Source organism: Centroberyx affinis, unplaced genomic scaffold (genome assembly GCF_046629955.1).
Source record: "Centroberyx affinis isolate AG114_WGS23_722 - 3 ecotype Tasmania unplaced genomic scaffold, CSIRO-AGI_Caff_v1 ptg006092l_1, whole genome shotgun sequence".
NCBI classification, from domain to species: Eukaryota; Metazoa; Chordata; class Actinopteri; order Beryciformes; family Berycidae; genus Centroberyx; species Centroberyx affinis.
The window spans coordinates 50,059-66,908 of record NW_027283101.1 but is presented as its reverse complement, the minus strand read 5'-3'; the positions used below and the strand labels follow the sequence as shown (position 1 = coordinate 66,908).

Below are 16,850 nucleotides of genomic sequence, written 5' to 3'. Positions count from 1 at the left end.
CCTCTACTGACCTGACAGGACCCACTGAATCTGTGGCGAAGGAGCCGGCATCTCCGCTAAACCAGGATGATCACTAGACATTTGACTTGGTAGCGTGGATCCTAACAGGATTAGTGTTAAGGCAATTTTTCTGGGCCAAGATGAACAATGCTCCCAGCACCAGGCAACAAAGTGAGACACAGTGTAAAAGTGCTTCTGAACAACATTGCTCAAACATGACTCATCTCTTGCGATGCAGACAACTCATTGCCTCAAGGGTCTGAACCAATGGAAAGAAACCAATGACAACAGGGACCGTTTGAAGCATTGTTTTATTTACTAGCAAGCTGAGAGGTTGATCGGTTCTTTAAAAGTCCGTGATCCGGCGGAAGGAGCCGGTCGTGGCGCAGGTCGCTCCCCAGTCGCTAAACTTTCTGTACTCGCCGGGCCTCATGAAGTACTGGCGCCCCCTGTAGTTGGGGTGTTCGTACAGGGTCCAGTAGCCCTCCATGACGTTGCAGGAGTAGATGTCGCGGCTGCGGAAGCGCTCCTGGACCGACTCGCAGTCGTCGCTGAACTCCATCATTTGGCCCTGGAAGTCGGGCCGCTCGTAGATCCTCATGCGGTAAGGCCCTCCGCTGGTCTGCTGGGACAGTGGCAAGATACAGGTTAACACAGGTCAACTGTCAGAGAGACTGCCTGAACCATCAGCAGCAACAGTAAGTCTAAAAGGAGACACATTTAGTAGATGACTCTACTTGAAGTCAAAATAATAGCAGATTAAATACAACAGGATTCACATTGATGTTTTGTAGAAAAGTGTGTCTAGAGATAAATCGTGTGGCGTGAAAGAGACGTTAATTTTAGCTGAAAATGAGCATTACATATTGAAAAGCTTGTTTTCAGCTTTATCTGATGATCAAAAGAACACCTTTGTAATTGTAAGCAAAATTAAAATAAATTGGAAAATAAAAAAATAAAAAAACTTAAATTTGTTGCAAGAAGGACATAAGTACACTTAATAGTTATTTATAAAATATCCATTTTCTGAATCTTGATGTCTGTGAAAGTATGAATGGTTCCTATGTTGTTGTTTTTCTCTGCTATAAAATAAGGAAAATGTCACTTTTGCTTTAAACCCTGGAGATCATATTGCATAATTTACCCAGATCTCTCAGCATTAAGCATGCTCTTTCATGCACTTTGGAAATGTTCTCTGTCTTTTCAGTCTGTTCAGATTGTTTCTTGTTCTGTTATCTTTTTCTTTAAACTCTGTGTAATGCTTTGGAATAAAGTGTTTTGTGTTTAAGGCACTATATAAATAAAGTTACAAAAGGACTAAACTATCCAAACAACTATACAAGATAATCTTTTAAGTCAGTTGCAAATGCATGTTTTTTTTTTTGTTTATTTCTAGTTTATTCATTTAGAATTTCTTATACTCTTGGATGAATGGACCTCAGTTGAAGCAAGGCAGTGTGTCAGTGTGCCAGTGCCAAAACAAATGAGTCTGTGAGCCTTGTAAAAACACACTGTGCAGTAAATCCCCCAGATACTCACGTAAGAAAAGGTCCGGCAGGAGCGGATGGTATCGTTGTAGCCCATCCAGCGCTGGTACTCGGGGTATTCTCCTCGGGTCAGGACATACTGGTAGCCGGCGTAGTTGGGTCTCTCGTACAGCACCCAGCAGCCACTCTCCACCCGGATGGAGTTACAGCGGCTGAAATGGGGATGCATGTCTGCGCAGTCAGAGTCGCACTCATAGGAGCGACCCTGGAAGTTCTTGTCCTCATAAAAGATGATCTACAGTCAAAAGGCAGAGGGATTAAACATATATCAACACCACTGCAACTCAAGCATGGGAAAACAGCAGACGTGCAAATTTCAAACCCAATACATATGTACGTATTGGGTTTGATAATATAAATCAGTGATTCTCAACCTTTTTCATATCAAGGACCCCTAATTTAGTTCACATTAGGGCCACCTACCCCTATTTGATGAGATTTTGTCTCTCAGACCCAAATCTGAGAATACTTTTATTGTTAGATACAATTTTGTCCAGAATTCCATGACTATCTGTATTGTAGGTAGAGAGAAAACAGTGAAACTATGATCAAAACAGTCATTCTTCTACATTCCCTATTTGTGTTCACTACTTGCAAATTAAATAATGCTGAAGTTTAACAATACATCAATTTGCTGGGGACCCCCTGGAACCCCCTCAAGGACCCCTGGTGGTCCGCGGACCGCATGTTGAGACCCACCGATATAAATTAATGCATTATTTCATTCCAGGTTAAGTCATGCTGTATGTTGAGCAGTATGTCACTCAAAAGCCTATTTTGAATTTTAGTGTCGTTTTTGAATTACTACTTTTCAATGTAGCAAATGTATTTGGAATAATGCTGTGCAATATTCAATGCATCTGAAAGGTTACTCTGCCACATATCAATTTTCTAATACACTTTGATTATAGCCATGAGAGAGAAACTCATAGAAACTCATAAACTGTCTAAAACATGAAACTATTAAAAGTCACTGTAAATAGTAGAAAGATATATAATGGGTATATTAACATTTCCAAGTTATTTATTTGTACTTTACCTTACTCATCCTGCACAGACAGCTGAAGCAATTCTCCTCACTGTAGCAGAGACATGCGGCAGTTTTATAAACCACAATCAAAGGTCATTGGATTAGATGTTTTGTTATTTTAATGAGCGGGGATTTGGCGCTTTTGCCACCCTGCCAAGAACTTGATCCCATCCATACAGATAAAAACCCTGAATCATCAATGCAAATGGCCTAGCCTGGCACATTATTGACTCTCCTCTCTTTTTATACCATAGGTTGCCCACCAAGAGTAATCCACAGTGTAGTGGATGCATGTTTAGGGTTGGAATGCTTCAGATAATAACAATCATCACTCTTTGCAGCCACTTGAAATGAGTGCTAGATTGTAGGCCAGGCAGGTATACTGGGTTCACTGTAAACCATGGTAGAGAATGGTAATGGTATTGCGGTCAATTACCCTGACCAACTGTACCAACTTTGTCTGGTAACAACAAAACAGTCTTCAGTGCTCAGTGTACAAACTAGTTCAAATTTAAATATACTTATGTGCAATTTTAAATACACTATGTTCAATAAAATTGAAAAGGTGTTTTTGTAATGCAAAAGGGTTAGGTGAAGATTTGATTTGATTTAAACAAATGGCAAACAAATAAAAGCGTATCCAAAAAAAAATAAAATATATTATTCTTTTTTTATTTGCTTGAAAAGACCCTATTTGCATGTAACTCTCAGGAGCCTCATACTATCAAGAAGATTATTTTCAGCTTTTAAGTGAGTAAACTATATTGAGCACACAAAAAGGATGTAAACTATGTTTAGATGTTTTTACTCCACTACATCCTTGCTCAGCACATCAGTTTTAAAGGTGCATTAAGGAAAGGAGGTTGATAGGGTTGTTGATCAATACCGAACGATTCAACCATTACTTGGACAGGCGCTGAGATTTCTGGCTTTCAAAACTCACTTTCCGGCTGGCACTTTGGAGTTTCAAGACACTCACAATTAGGGATGTTTTGGTACTACTAGCTGCTAACCTGACGCACCAGATGGTTTGTTACACCGAACCATCTGGGAAGTCGTCCTTGGAAACTGTTTGGAAAAGGGCAGGCACTTCCAAAAAATACTTGGCAGGTCATTGGATGAACCATCTGTCTATCACCGTCTATCACGGGCTAACTTCAACCAATCAGATCAATGAACCATATAAACAAACTCTTGCCGAAGCCCGTCGGGAGAAGAGCGAAAACATCTTTTCCATCCAGAAAAGCCTTCAGTGCCGTTCTTTGCTCTTCTTTCAATGAAGAAATACTCTCCAGTTCAGAAATAACTGATGTTATAGCAGCATCTACACAGCCTCTTTAGGAGCCGCCATTGTTGTGAACGAACAGTCGCTTCTCGCTGTCGTCACACCTAAAGGTAAACTAGGTGCAGCCTACGCTAGCAATACTTCTTGTAAGAGCTGAAAGGAGAATGACAGATGATTTAAAGTGACGATAAATTGATGAAATTAACAATAAATGTGAATGGTGCTATATGTAGCTTTTTAACATCAATCAATGATTGCCTCGTTAATTTTGAGACATTCTGAGAATCTTGTTTCTCCACTGTGTCCCCAGTCAAGGGTGTAAGTAACAAAATACTACTACTAATTACTCTGGTTATTGTAACTGAGTAGCTTTTGTGTACTTGTACTCATTACTAGACTTAGATTACACAGTCATTAGTGTAATCCCTTCATCCATCCATTTTCTAGCTGCTTATCTGGGTCAGGGTCGTGGTGGCAGCAGAGCGAGCAGAATATCCCAGATGTCCTTTTCCCCAGCAACTTCCTCCCAGCTCCTCCTGGGGGATCCCCAAGTGCTCCAGGAGCTGGGAGATGTAGTCCCTTCAGCGTGTCCTGGCTTTACCCCGAGGTCTCCTCCCAGTCGGCGGTGCTCGAACCACCTCAACTGGCTCCTTTCAGTGTGGAGGAGCAGCAGCTTGATACCAAGGTCCTCTCAGAATTACTCCCCATCACGCAGAATGAGACCACCCTGCGGAGGAACCTTATCTCGTTTGAATGAGATTGCATCTCCGCGATCCCGTGATCAGAAGGACGGCATCATGTACAAACAGCAGAGATTCCATCATAATGTCACTGAATTGGGCACTCTCCAAACCTTGGCTTTGCCTTGATATTGTGTCCATGAATAGAGGAGAGGAGACAAGGCAAACCCTTGAAGGAGTCTGATGCCCACCTTGAACATGCTTGACTTAATGCCAAGAATGTGAACACAGCAGTGTGATTCCACGATAGTTGGTACACATTCGGTACCCATTTTTGAAAATGGGAACCGTAGGAAGATCACTGCACACTCGACTACTATCTATTGCTAAGGTGCTAGAGGTAAAAAAAGATGACAAAACTTCTGCACACATAGGTCCATGTGAGTTTCTTTATTAAACCAAGCTTTCAGTCAAGTAGGCCTTCATCCTACCTTGTATGCCCTGAAGCCAATCCATAGGCACTGTTCCCCAAATTCACGAAATATTGAAAATACATTGAAAGAGACTGATCCTCAGAATATTCCAGCTCTGCCTCCTGTCTGCAGGACGTGTCTATCAGGTTTAGGCGTTCCTCAAAGTGCTCCTTCCACCTTCTCACAATATCCCCGCTTGAGGCCAGCATTTCCTTGCCCCTGCTGAGAACAGCCTCAGTGATGTCCTGCCTTCCCCTCCTGAGTCGCCTAATGGTTTTTCAGATCCTCTTTGAGGCTGTCCAAAAGTCATCCTCCATAGCCTCTCCAAACTTCTCCCACACCTGGGCTTTTGCTTCTGCGACTACCACAGCTGCAGCCTTTCTGGTCTGTCGGTACCTCTCTCTGCTGGAGTCACCCATGCCAACAGGCCCGGAAGGCCTCATTCTTCAAGGTTGACAGCCTCCCTCACCACTGGGGTCACCAGTGGGTCCTTGGGTTGCTGCCATGACAGCAGACAGCAGCCTCCCTTCCTCCTTCCAGCCCCTAGTTTTCAGATACCCTCAGTAGAAGGAACTCAGCGATTCGCCCCCCGTGCCTCACCGGGCAGCCCCTTACAACACCCAGCAGAAAACCCAGCACTTCCCTGATGAACCCCTTAGCGAGGTCAGCCCAGTCTGTTGGCCAAGCTGTTGGGGGTTTTTCCAACCTCCCACGACAGGAGATAGTAGATGTTCCAGCTCGGTGATGCCACCTCTCATAAACCTTAGGGTGACAAAATGAACCAACTCCAACAGAAACACTAGGTTATGGAATAGAGGTTCCTCCTATACCCACAGTCCAGGCACTGCACCCTCCACAAATGTATTCCACAGCAGGCACCAGGCCCTCAGGTCAGATAAATTATATAAAATCCTGAGAAACCTGCGGTGTTCAGCTCCTCCAACTCCATCAGGAAGCTAAACACTGGTTCTCTCCAGCAGATGTTGGTTCTGTATAATAGTTTCTGAGCTGCCTGGAGCTGGAAGGCTGTCACCCTGCTCTCCAGGTCGACCAATCACTGACCACCCTCCTGCACAGGCAGGTAGAGGACAACAATCCTCAGCCAATGATGTTCCAATCTCGGAACCCACCGTCTATCGGTCTGACGACGATTAGACTCTGGGGGCGACGGCCAATATTTCAGGGTTTCCGGTGGAGCCAGCAGACATCCGGCCCAAGACTTCCTCTTCCATGCGCCGGTCATTGTTTACAGTCCGATTAGCATCTTGAGACACGAGAATGGAGTTGGAGTTGAGAGATGATGTCTCATATGCAGATATCTGTTTATAGAGATTAGCCGAAATGTTGTCTGGACCTAAAACACCTACAAAAAGTATCGATGTTCGTGTATTGTGAGAAACATTCGACTCGTCGCATCTCAAGTTGCTAATCGGACTGTAAACAATGACCAGCGCACGTAAAGGAAGTCTTGGCCCGGATGTCTGCTGGCTACACCGGAAACCCCGAAATATTGGCCGTTGCCCCCAGAGTCTAATCATCATCAGACCGATAGACGATGGGTTCCGAGATTGATGATGTTCTGACCAAAAGAAGTCCACGAGTGTCCTCTGGATCTCCACCAGACAACCACTAGGAGGGGCTACTACAGCCAGACAGGGACAGAGCCACCAAGTTATTAACTATGAGCACCCTGCCTCCACACATTCATACAGACCACTATAAGTCCTGGCCAACAATGTCCCAGAGGGCCTTATAAAAGTCCACAGGTAGACCATCAATCCCCGGGGCACGACCTTTGCACTTTGACGCAGAAGTATAAATTGGTCTTAAGGAAGAGAGAGACCAACTACGTGAACACCTGAGAGAAAAGGGTATTTTTAAGCTCTACAGCTCTGAGCTAGTCTTTATTTAATCTGTAGTTATTTACTTCATTTATTTATTATTAATGAATTAATTATTATTAATTGGTGTGGTTAAATAAAGATGATTTATATTCTTTCCCGATTCATACTCCTGTGCAATTGGTGGCGGTAATGCACCAATCAGTTCTTTGCCAACCGCCATAAAAACTAAAAGAAGAAGAAGAAGAAGCACTTCCATGCAGCGTCGCAGTACCGTAAAGCTAGATGAAGTTAGCTACAATTTATTTCCGGTTTTGTCGCCGAAACACATTTTCCTTTCAACATAAAAGCTCCGCGAGGCTGCCACTAAAAAAAAGGCTTGTATGTGCAGAAATGAATCGTTAAAGATGAACAACGGAGTTTTCCATAAACAACGTGGATTTATTTAGAATTATAAATTCACTCATACAGACACAGAGGCCTATGCTGATAGACCCCAATGATTATGTTGAATAAATGTAGGCTATTACCTTCAAAGATGTTCAGAAAGTCTTAATTTTTAATGTTTGTTTACAAGGCTACAATGTTTAGATCCGGATCTCAGTGTCACTCTTCCTAGTGAGTGACAAGAGGAGTGATTGACAGGACTGAGTCACGCCTTCTGCCTCAGACTTCTCCTCATTGGTCGGATGAGCTTCCATACGTTTCACTTTGAAATGAGAATAGGCTACCAGTGTTTCTGAGATTCTAACATATTATCCTGCTTGTCTTTGGCTAAACGTGTTGATTTATTTTTATTACTTCCAAATAAATGTTAATTTATAACTTATACAACTTTAAGAAACATTTCGTCATGTGATTCCCACACCAATGACTATACTATATACTATACATGTTGCTTTTCCTCTCCTCTTGATTTTAATTTCACCTCCAATTCAAGGGGGCACAATTTATCGTTTTCCCAACCACAATAATTGAATGTGGAAATAGTGTTTTTTTTATGCTTTACTGAATGCATTATCGCTTCTACGTCTGCATTGGTGTAAGGCGCCGGGACTTTTATTTTGATGGTCATGAACGAAATTCTACCGGAAGTAAACTTCTTTATTGTGGCTAACTTCACGCTCCTCGGTGGAGCTGAGCAGCAGCAGCTAGTGTCCGGATTCCAGGCGAGATGGTCATGGCGGAGGGTACAGCCGTCTTGAGGAGGAATCGACCGGGTACTAAAGCCACGGTAGGCTATTTTCAGAGTTAACGTACGCGAGCAAATGATAGCAAATGATAGCAAACTATGCGCCTACCTAGGATTTGTTTTGCAACAGTTTGTCCAATCGATTCCATCAAGCAAAGTAGCAAGCAAGTCACTGTACACCCGATAGGTTCCCTATTGCATGGAGATCAGCTAAACTAAGTTAAAAAAAAAAAAAAGGGAATTTCATTTTCATTATTTAATATTGCCTTGTTTATCGTTAAACATACATACCTCGTAGACGTTAGACCTTTTACGAATAGTTTGAGTAGAGAGAAGACTTTAAGAACTGGTTCGCTTGTTATTCTCACAATCTTCTTGAATTCTAAAAGTTGAGATTTTATTGAAATAACAGCAATGCGATGGATCATATATTAGCCGAATTTACCATAAGACCCAGCCGACCTAGAAAAGGCCATTTACGAGGTGCGTACGTTTGCCCATAAGCACGGCTACATTATCGCCACATTTTTGAATGGCTTGACGTTCTCTCCATGCAAGACACTACCTGAACGTATCGGGACGAGATACACTGTAACGTTACAGTAGACTGCTTCGACTGAAATGTTAACTAGCCAAATTATCGTTATCCTCGGTAACCAAGACTTCTGTTAGGCTGCCTAAGTTTCTTACGGAAATTGCCGAATCATTAAACCAATAGCAATAGTAATGTCGCGCTCTAGCTAACATTAGCATACTGGCTAATGTTAGTGCAGCTGTCATTTGGTGACAGCTGAGCCACTTACTCCGGTTAGCTAATTTAGCTGCTAGCAAACTAACCAGCAACGACAGAGGCCTGAGTGGTTCAGAACAGAAAATGGACTTGTGGCTGTGAAAGGTAACAATAGTCTGAGAGTTTGCTGACTGTTGTGTGTCTGTATGTGGCTTCAGGATTTCTACAATTGGCCTGATGAGTCATTCGAAGACATGGACAGCACGCTAGCTGTGCAGCAGGTGAGCAATCACTAGACATAGGCCTGAACAGTACAACAGTTCAAAACACGGACATCATCCTGCTAGCTTTACTTTGAAGTGGTGAAAGATACAGAATGCAGTGGTATTGGATTTGATGGTGAGGTAGTGGAGGGTAAACCCACCTAAACTCACTTAACAAACCTTTTTATTATTTGTGGAATAGAGTTTACCACCTTTTTAGCCTGATATAAATGTGTATGACATGAATTCCATAGTACATATCATATTAAGTCGTATCCAGTGGTGGAAAGTAACTAAGTACATTTACTCAAGTACTGTACTTAAGTACAATTTTGAGATACTTGTACTTTACTTGAGTATTTCCATTTGATGCTACTTTATACTTCCACTCCACTACATTTCAGAGGGAAATATTGTACTTTCTACTCCACTACATTTATTTGACAGCTTTAGTTACTTTTCAGATGGAGATTTGACACAATGGATAATATAACAAGCTTTTAAAATACAACACATTGTTAAAGATGAAACCAGTGGTTTCCAACCTTTTTGGCTTTTGACGTCTTACAGAAAGCAGTGTGTAGTCGGGTCACATTTCAGATGTCTATGAGTTGTTAACAGCTCCACCAAATAGTGATTTTCCCCTCTAAACCTCACATGGTTTCATTTCAATAAATGTTCAAATGATCCAATATTTCAGCAAAGATTAGAGAAAAAGTCCAAAAACTGAAAACAGATTTGTGTATCAGAACTTTGTTTTTTCTTCTTTCCTCTCCCATTAATCATCTCACGACCCCTCAGATTTATCTGGTGACCCTTTGGAGGGGCCCGACCCCTAGGTTGGGAACCACTGGACTAAACTAGCTAACTGTATATAAAGTAGTTCAAACTAGCTCCACCTCCAGCAGCTACAACAGTAACATGCTGCTTACACACTGATGCTTCAGTATTAATAATCTAATGATGTCATATATAATAAAATATCAGTCAGAGAGACCAAACCACTACTTTTACTTTAATACTTTAACTACATTTTGCTGCTAATACTTATGTACTTTTACTTAAGTAGGATTTTTCATGCAGGACTTTTACTTGTAATGGAGTATTTTTACATTGCTGTATTGGTACTTTTACTTAAGTAAAGGATCAGAGTACTTCTTCCACCACTGGTCGTATCAAAGTAATGTGGTTAATGTGGTCTTTTAAGGAAAAAACATAAATTAATGCTTTTCTGATATGTTTGGTGGTTGTTTGCCTGATAATGATCACCAACTATAGGTCACAGGCTGCGTTCACACTGCAGCTAAAAGTGTCCCAAAACATTTTTTTTCCCTCATGCCACCCATGAGTTTATGATATTTGCAGTGTAAACGTAACATTTTTATTTACCATTACTGGTTCCGCCACTGTATTACTGTCAGTCAAGTCTAACTTTATCTTTCAGTACATCCAGCAGAACATCCGGTCAGACTGTGCCGACATCGAGAAGATTTTAGAGCCTCCGGAAGGGCAGGATGAAGGAGTCTGGAAGTATGAACATCTCAGGTAACCTCCTACTCAAAAGACCATGTCTGTACGCACTTGTACTGGGATAGTGTTAAGGTTCCCATGTGGGTTTTCAAACATGTTCACATCATGGACCTCCCCCCAATAGACACGCATTAAGCAACAGCCTCCCATTAGAACCGATTTAGCTTACAGAGCCATATGTGAAGATTTTAGTTGTTGATTTAGTATTGAATTATTATGGAAGCCCATTTCCGCCAGTGTGATGAAAAAAAAAAAGATTGTGTAAGTCATTATAATGAGAAACCTTCTCAAAATAATGACATAGTATCTCAAAATAATGAGTTAGTATCTCAAAATAATGACATAGTATCTCAAAATAATGAGTTAGTATCTCAAAATAATGAGACACTTTCCCAAAATGAGGTAGTATCTCAAAATAATGAGAAACTTTCTCAAAATAATGAGAAACTTTCTCAAAATAATGAGGTAGTATCTCAAAAAATAATGATCTAGTATCTCAAAATAATGAGTTAGTATCTCAAAATAATGACTCAGTATCTCAAAATAATGAGTTAGTATCTCAAAATAATGATGTAGTATCTCAAAATAATGATTTAGTATCTCAAAATAATGAGAAACTTTCTCAAAATAATGAAAAACTTTCTCAAAATAATGACTTAGTATCTCAACTCATTATTTTGAGATACTAAGTCATTATTTTGAGAAAGTTTCTCATTATAATGACCGTTCTTTTTCATCACACTGGCGGAAATGGGCTTCCATAATTATACAACTGACTACACTGCACATGGGGGAGATAATAGTGGTGAGAGGGAACCCTATGATTAAGATAGCCATGCGTATTCATTCTCTAATTGCAGAATATTGTGGGATTAAACTATTCACTACACCCTGGATCAATATCCTGTAAATGTTGTGGGAAAACTGCCAAACCTGATGGGATTAAATGAATTTTCTTGCAATAAGGCACAATGCCATATCCTCCTATCATTGGCTGAGGCTGTCATTTGATTACAATGAATGGAGATGTGATAATGTAATGGCATATTAGATACAGGGCTTGCTTGTTTTGCGAACTTTTCCCCACCTAAAAAAAAATCCAATACTGTATTATGCTTCCTGTTCTTTTTTTCAGGCAGTTTTGCTTAGAGCTGAATGGCCTGGCAGTGAAATTACAGGTATGCTTCCTCAGTATCACTTTGCATATTTCTACTGCAATCAGTGTTTCCTGAATTCAAACCGGAAAGGATCCCACAAACGTCATCCCAAAATGAAGTGGCTTAGGTATACCCGAAGTTGTGTAAGAAGATCCTAATGTTTTGCCATGAAAATTATGAATCGAAAAGATATTGCATATAAACTAGAGCTGAACAATTAATCAAAATTTTATTGAAATCGCAATATGGCCTACTGCAATTTTCAAATCGCAGGAGGCGCAATATTTGTTAATGGTGAAATGTGTCAAAATACCATTTTAAATGAAATATTGTGGTTCTGCAGAGATGTCCTGGCCTACACATCATATTCTACAGACTTAAGAAAACATCTTTGTTTGGTACAGATCCCCGCAAAAATCACACCATAATGATTTTAATGTTTTCCAATGAAAATGAGAATAATGATGTAAAAATTATCATTCCCTCTAATATCGCAAATCATACCACAATTGCAATATCAGTCAAAATAATCGCAATTAGATATTTTTTTCAAAATCGTTCAGCCCTAATATAAACTGCAATATAATCGGCAGCTTCAGTACAAAAAGATTAGTATTGTTAGCTTTTAAAACCCATATTATTCAAACCCTAGCTGATATTGGCCAACGTTTCTCTGGTCATACTGTCTAACATGAACAGACCTCTGGCAACTGGTTTGTCAAGCTTGTGTTGTGCATTTTATACTAAGGCAGTATCCCATACTAGCCATTCTATTTGGGAATCACAAAGAGCGCTGAAGTCCTCTGCTTTGTCTGTCAATAGGGAGAGTGCCATCCAGATACATGCACCCAGATGACCGCCACTGAGCAGTGGATCTTCCTCTGTGCAGCTCACAAGACTCCCAAAGAGGTATGTCCACCGCTAACATATTAGGGATGGGTCATAAAGACCAAATATTTGAAGAGTCATTCATGGGGACCAACATTGACTTAACAGAAGTGCTATTAAACGTCCTATATAGTGGAAAACATGATTCCCCTTGCCTCTTTGATGATAAAGGAGTTGGATGGTCTATCTAAACATGGTTAAAGTATCAAAACACACGGTCGCCAACTAAATCCACACAATCCATATTAGAAAAGCGAGCCTGTAAACGAGCCGTTTGGACTTCCGTAACTTTGTGGCGTCACAAAGGTTCGCTCATTATCATTTTTGTAAGAAATAATAGACTAACAAAGTGTTTTTTTCAAAGCGGTTGAGCGGTTGTCATTGTTTATTACTGGAGAGTTTTCCCTACCTGTAGCTGCCGTGTTTGTGGTTTCTCAAGTTTCACTCTTGAAATGGTTAGCCAATCAGAACAGAGGGGTCGTTAATATTAATGAGCCTTAAAGACACAGTGACAGAAACAGCCTGTTCTTGGCAAGGCTCAGAGAGATGCTGGAAAATGAATGTGTCAGAATGGATTGAGAGTGTTTTTGGTACATGACACCACACAAACAGTTTTTAATGGACCTCAAGACATAAAATAAAACACTAAAAAGTGTAGAATATGGGACCTTTAAAATAACTGTGGAACTATGTAGAGCTCAGCTGAGTAAGAGCCATGGCATAGACCGGCCACTAGAGGGTTGCTGTTGTCATTTAAAAAACCCTCAACCTCTCTCTGGTGGTGGTCTGTTCGCATCCTCTGCTCGCCACTTTCATAAGCCGTTTTCTCAAAACCACACAAATTTCAAGAAGGTAAAAGTTCTGGTTCTGGTGGAAGGCAATCTTGGAACCCATCGTCTATCGGTCTGACGACGATTAGACTCTGGGGGCTACGGCCAATATTTCAGGGTTTCCGGTGTAGCCAGCGGACATCCAGGCCAAGACTTCCTCTTCCGTGTGCTGGTCATTGTTTACAGTCCCATTAGCAACTTGAGACACGAGAATGGAGTTGGAGTTGAGAGACGACATCTCATATGCAGATATCTGTTTATAGAGATTAGCCGAAATGTCGTCTGGACCTAAAACACCTACAAAAAGTATCGATGTTTGTGTATTGTGTGGAGAAACGTTCCATTCTCACGTCCAGAGTCTAATTGTCATCAGACCGATAGACGATGGCTTCCGAGATTGAATGGAAGGTAGCGTGGCTCAACCGCAACAAAAAACATCCAGTTATTTCTACAAGCCAGGAAGAAGATGGACCTAGACAAACTACCATGACAACATTTGTAATACTCTTTAGAAGTGTGACAGAAGCTAAGTTGAGAGAATCTCTGCCCTCATGACCAACACAAGGTGTGATCATGCTCACACCTCCATTATTCATGCCTCAATTCCAAAATAGGCTACTGTATATCAGGGTGCTACAGTAGTGCTATTTTAGTAGCATGATGCTCTAAAAATAAATTCATGTTACCAGGAAAAGCTTTCCCACGGTAAAAGGGCAATGTGCTAGATAGTTGGCTGGACCCTGCAAGTACCCAGATTGCCTGTGTATTACAAATCCTTCACTTCAACTAGCCTACTTCTGATTAGACTTGGTCTCAACATAACTGAATAAATTCCCCCAATCCCCCGGAACTTGAAACTTTGTCTTCTTTGTTTTTTTTACTAGTCCCATAATTTTCAGACGCTTTTATCCAAAGCGACGTACATATGAGATTTTTATACAACACAAGCAAGGATCTCTTCAGGAGAGAACAACGAATATGTAAGGGATAATGTACAGCGAGCGGGTCATTATTACGAAATAAACCCCGACAGGGTGATTCAAGACCCCTCTGCTTCGCGTCTGCATCACCCTGTCAGGGTTTATTTCGCAATAATGACCCACTCACTCAAAATATTGATTTAAAAATGATTTTATTGATTAAAAAATGATTTTATTGCTTCCGCTACAAAAAACAGTCCGTTAGATTCTACGGTTGGAACTTCGTCCATAGCAACATAAACTCTGTAGCCTTCTTAAGATTAGCCTATTTAGCGTTATAATTCACGTTTAAACTGAACATTTCCGCCATAGCTCATACCGTGTTCCGTTTGGTGTTTATTTCTTTCTGTCTTCTTCAATTTTGTCGATTTCTCTGTCGTCCAGCTCTTTGTGTCTTTTGACCTCTCTTGCTTTTTCTGTGCTGTTTTCTTGTTCTCTTTTTCTTTTCTTTACTGGGGACAGTTCAGCCATTAACCATGAATCCAAAGTTTCGTGCTCTCCAAATATATTAAAATTAATATTAGAAAAATCTTCCATGGTGTTTTCTGATGGGAGTAACAGAAAGCTAACGTTTTTTTGCCACAGGGTGTCGCGAATGAGCTGACGTTGTTAAATTTAAATTAACCGATAAATTTACCGGATTTCTTTCTGCGGATTGATATGATTAGACGTGGTCCTCCAGAGTCTATGATCAGAACTGCGTCCATAGCAACGGTCTGTTATTCATAGCAGCGGCCTGCTATTCAGAAATAACCGTAGAATGCCGTAATTGACCAATCAGAATCGAGTATTCAACAAAGCCGTGTAATAAATATATATATATATATATACATACAAGTATATTCATTTTCTTTTTCCCCCAGTGTCCAGCCATCGACTACACCAGACACACTCTGGACGGAGCTGCCTGTCTCCTCAACAGTAACAAGTACTTCCCCAGCAGGTGAAAAAGATCTCTCCAACATAAACCCTACTTCCCCAATCCAGTGTATAAGCTTGTTTCTGCTAGCACTAATAATAATCATAATACTAATCTGTCTGTGTCTTAATTGGTGCCGTGGGGTTTCATTCTACAGGGTGAGCATTAAGGAATCTTCAGTAGCCAAGCTGGGCTCAGTGTGCCGGCGGATCTACCGGATATTCTCCCATGCCTACTTCCACCACCGCCAAATCTTTGACAAGTATGAGGTAGAGAGATTAGTTTTTTGAGATTAAAGCCTTCAAATGTTGCCAACAAGTTAAATGACGAGCCACACGTACTGAGTTATATGTTGCCAACATGCGTCTGTACTAAGGTTAGATCAATATGTGTTTGCTTTTTATTGGTCTTTTATTAAAAGTCATACTGTGTATCGGCCAGTCACCTCCAAAATGATGGATGTGATGCAGTTTGATTGATTCCGTATTGTGTAATTTTTACCAACTGGTTGTCTGTGGGAAGCCCTTAAACTGAACTGTTTCTGATGTGACATTTTCATTGGATTCCACATGTGTGGAAGTGTGCATGAATATGATTATTATTATTATCATGGGTTACAATGGAGAGTTTTGGTGTCCAATGATGGTCAAAATGTCTCCAATTCCACCAATGCCAATCCCTATATGATAATTATAGCTTACATGGCAAATAAGTGCCTATTATGTCACCTACATTCTTTATTGTGTAGGTGCTAAAGAGGATATAATACACAATGACTTTAAGTGTTGTTTTCCCTTTCTAGAATGAGACGTTCCTGTGCCATCGCTTCACACGCTTTGTGATGAAGTACAACCTGATGTCAAAAGACAACCTGATAGTTCCCATCATGGAGGATGAAATGCAGAATGAAGCGGAGGCAGAGAGCGAAGCCTGAGGACACACACGCGCATACACACATATACACACATACACACACTTGGGCCAAATACTATTTGCAAAAACATTTTATGGTTTGTTTTAGCCAACTTAGAGAGTAACTAAACCCCAAACCCAAATCTGTGGTGAAGCCTGACACCTAATGGTGAAAAGTAGGGTACTGAACTGCTCATCTACTACTGGCTGGTGTTTGTGCCAGGTGATGTCACAGGTACAACAGGTGGTGACATCACCTTGCACAAAGACCAGCCAATAGTAGATGAGCAGTGCAGTACCCTACTTTTCACCATTAGGTGTCAGGCTTCACCACACATTTTGGTGGGGTTTGGTTACTCTTTAAATGCCAGAGGGTGGTGTTGTCCACATAGGCCTAGAAAGGACAGGCAATCGCAGGAAAGTAGTTGAAAGTCAATTAAGAATACTTTCCCAACATGATCTGAATTGTCCTGCAGTAAACCTCGCCCATCTGGCACTCCAACCACATTAAAACAGATAGCTACAGTGTGACCCAGGTATGATGCACATGTTGTCTTCTTGAAAATACACACAAGCCATCCATCCATCTGTTC

General features: G+C 40.9%; 2 protein-coding genes across 5 annotated transcripts; one reads left to right on the top strand and one right to left on the bottom strand.

Annotated features, from left to right (window-relative positions):
• Positions 1-346: 346 nt before the first annotated feature.
• LOC139638084 (gamma-crystallin M2-like) lies at positions 347-8,404 on the bottom strand. Of its 3 annotated transcripts, XM_071512109.1 has the most exons (4): positions 8,340-8,404; positions 2,587-2,626; positions 1,540-1,782; positions 347-622 (listed from the first exon to the last, which is right to left on the bottom strand). In XM_071512109.1, exons 2-4 carry the CDS (start codon positions 2,593-2,595, stop codon positions 347-349), a joined length of 528 nt encoding a protein of 175 aa, XP_071368210.1. In that variant the 5' UTR covers positions 2,596-2,626; positions 8,340-8,404. The 3 variants fall into 3 exon arrangements, with proteins under 3 accessions (XP_071368210.1, XP_071368211.1, XP_071368212.1); XM_071512110.1 differs by lacking the exons at positions 2,587-2,626; positions 8,340-8,404 and adding an exon at positions 2,448-2,462; XM_071512111.1 differs by lacking the exons at positions 2,587-2,626; positions 8,340-8,404 and adding an exon at positions 1,922-1,930.
• Positions 7,981-16,434, top strand: LOC139638083 (MOB-like protein phocein). 2 transcript variants are annotated; one of them, XM_071512107.1, is made up of 8 exons: positions 7,981-8,090; positions 8,997-9,059; positions 10,486-10,586; positions 11,707-11,749; positions 12,551-12,637; positions 15,290-15,369; positions 15,503-15,614; positions 16,148-16,434. In XM_071512107.1, exons 1-8 carry the CDS (start codon positions 8,031-8,033, stop codon positions 16,277-16,279), a joined length of 678 nt encoding a protein of 225 aa, XP_071368208.1. In that variant the 5' UTR covers positions 7,981-8,030; the 3' UTR covers positions 16,280-16,434. The 2 variants fall into 2 exon arrangements, with proteins under 2 accessions (XP_071368208.1, XP_071368209.1); XM_071512108.1 differs by lacking the exon at positions 8,997-9,059 and having other exon boundaries at positions 8,031-8,090.
• Positions 16,435-16,850: the final 416 nt, after the last annotated feature.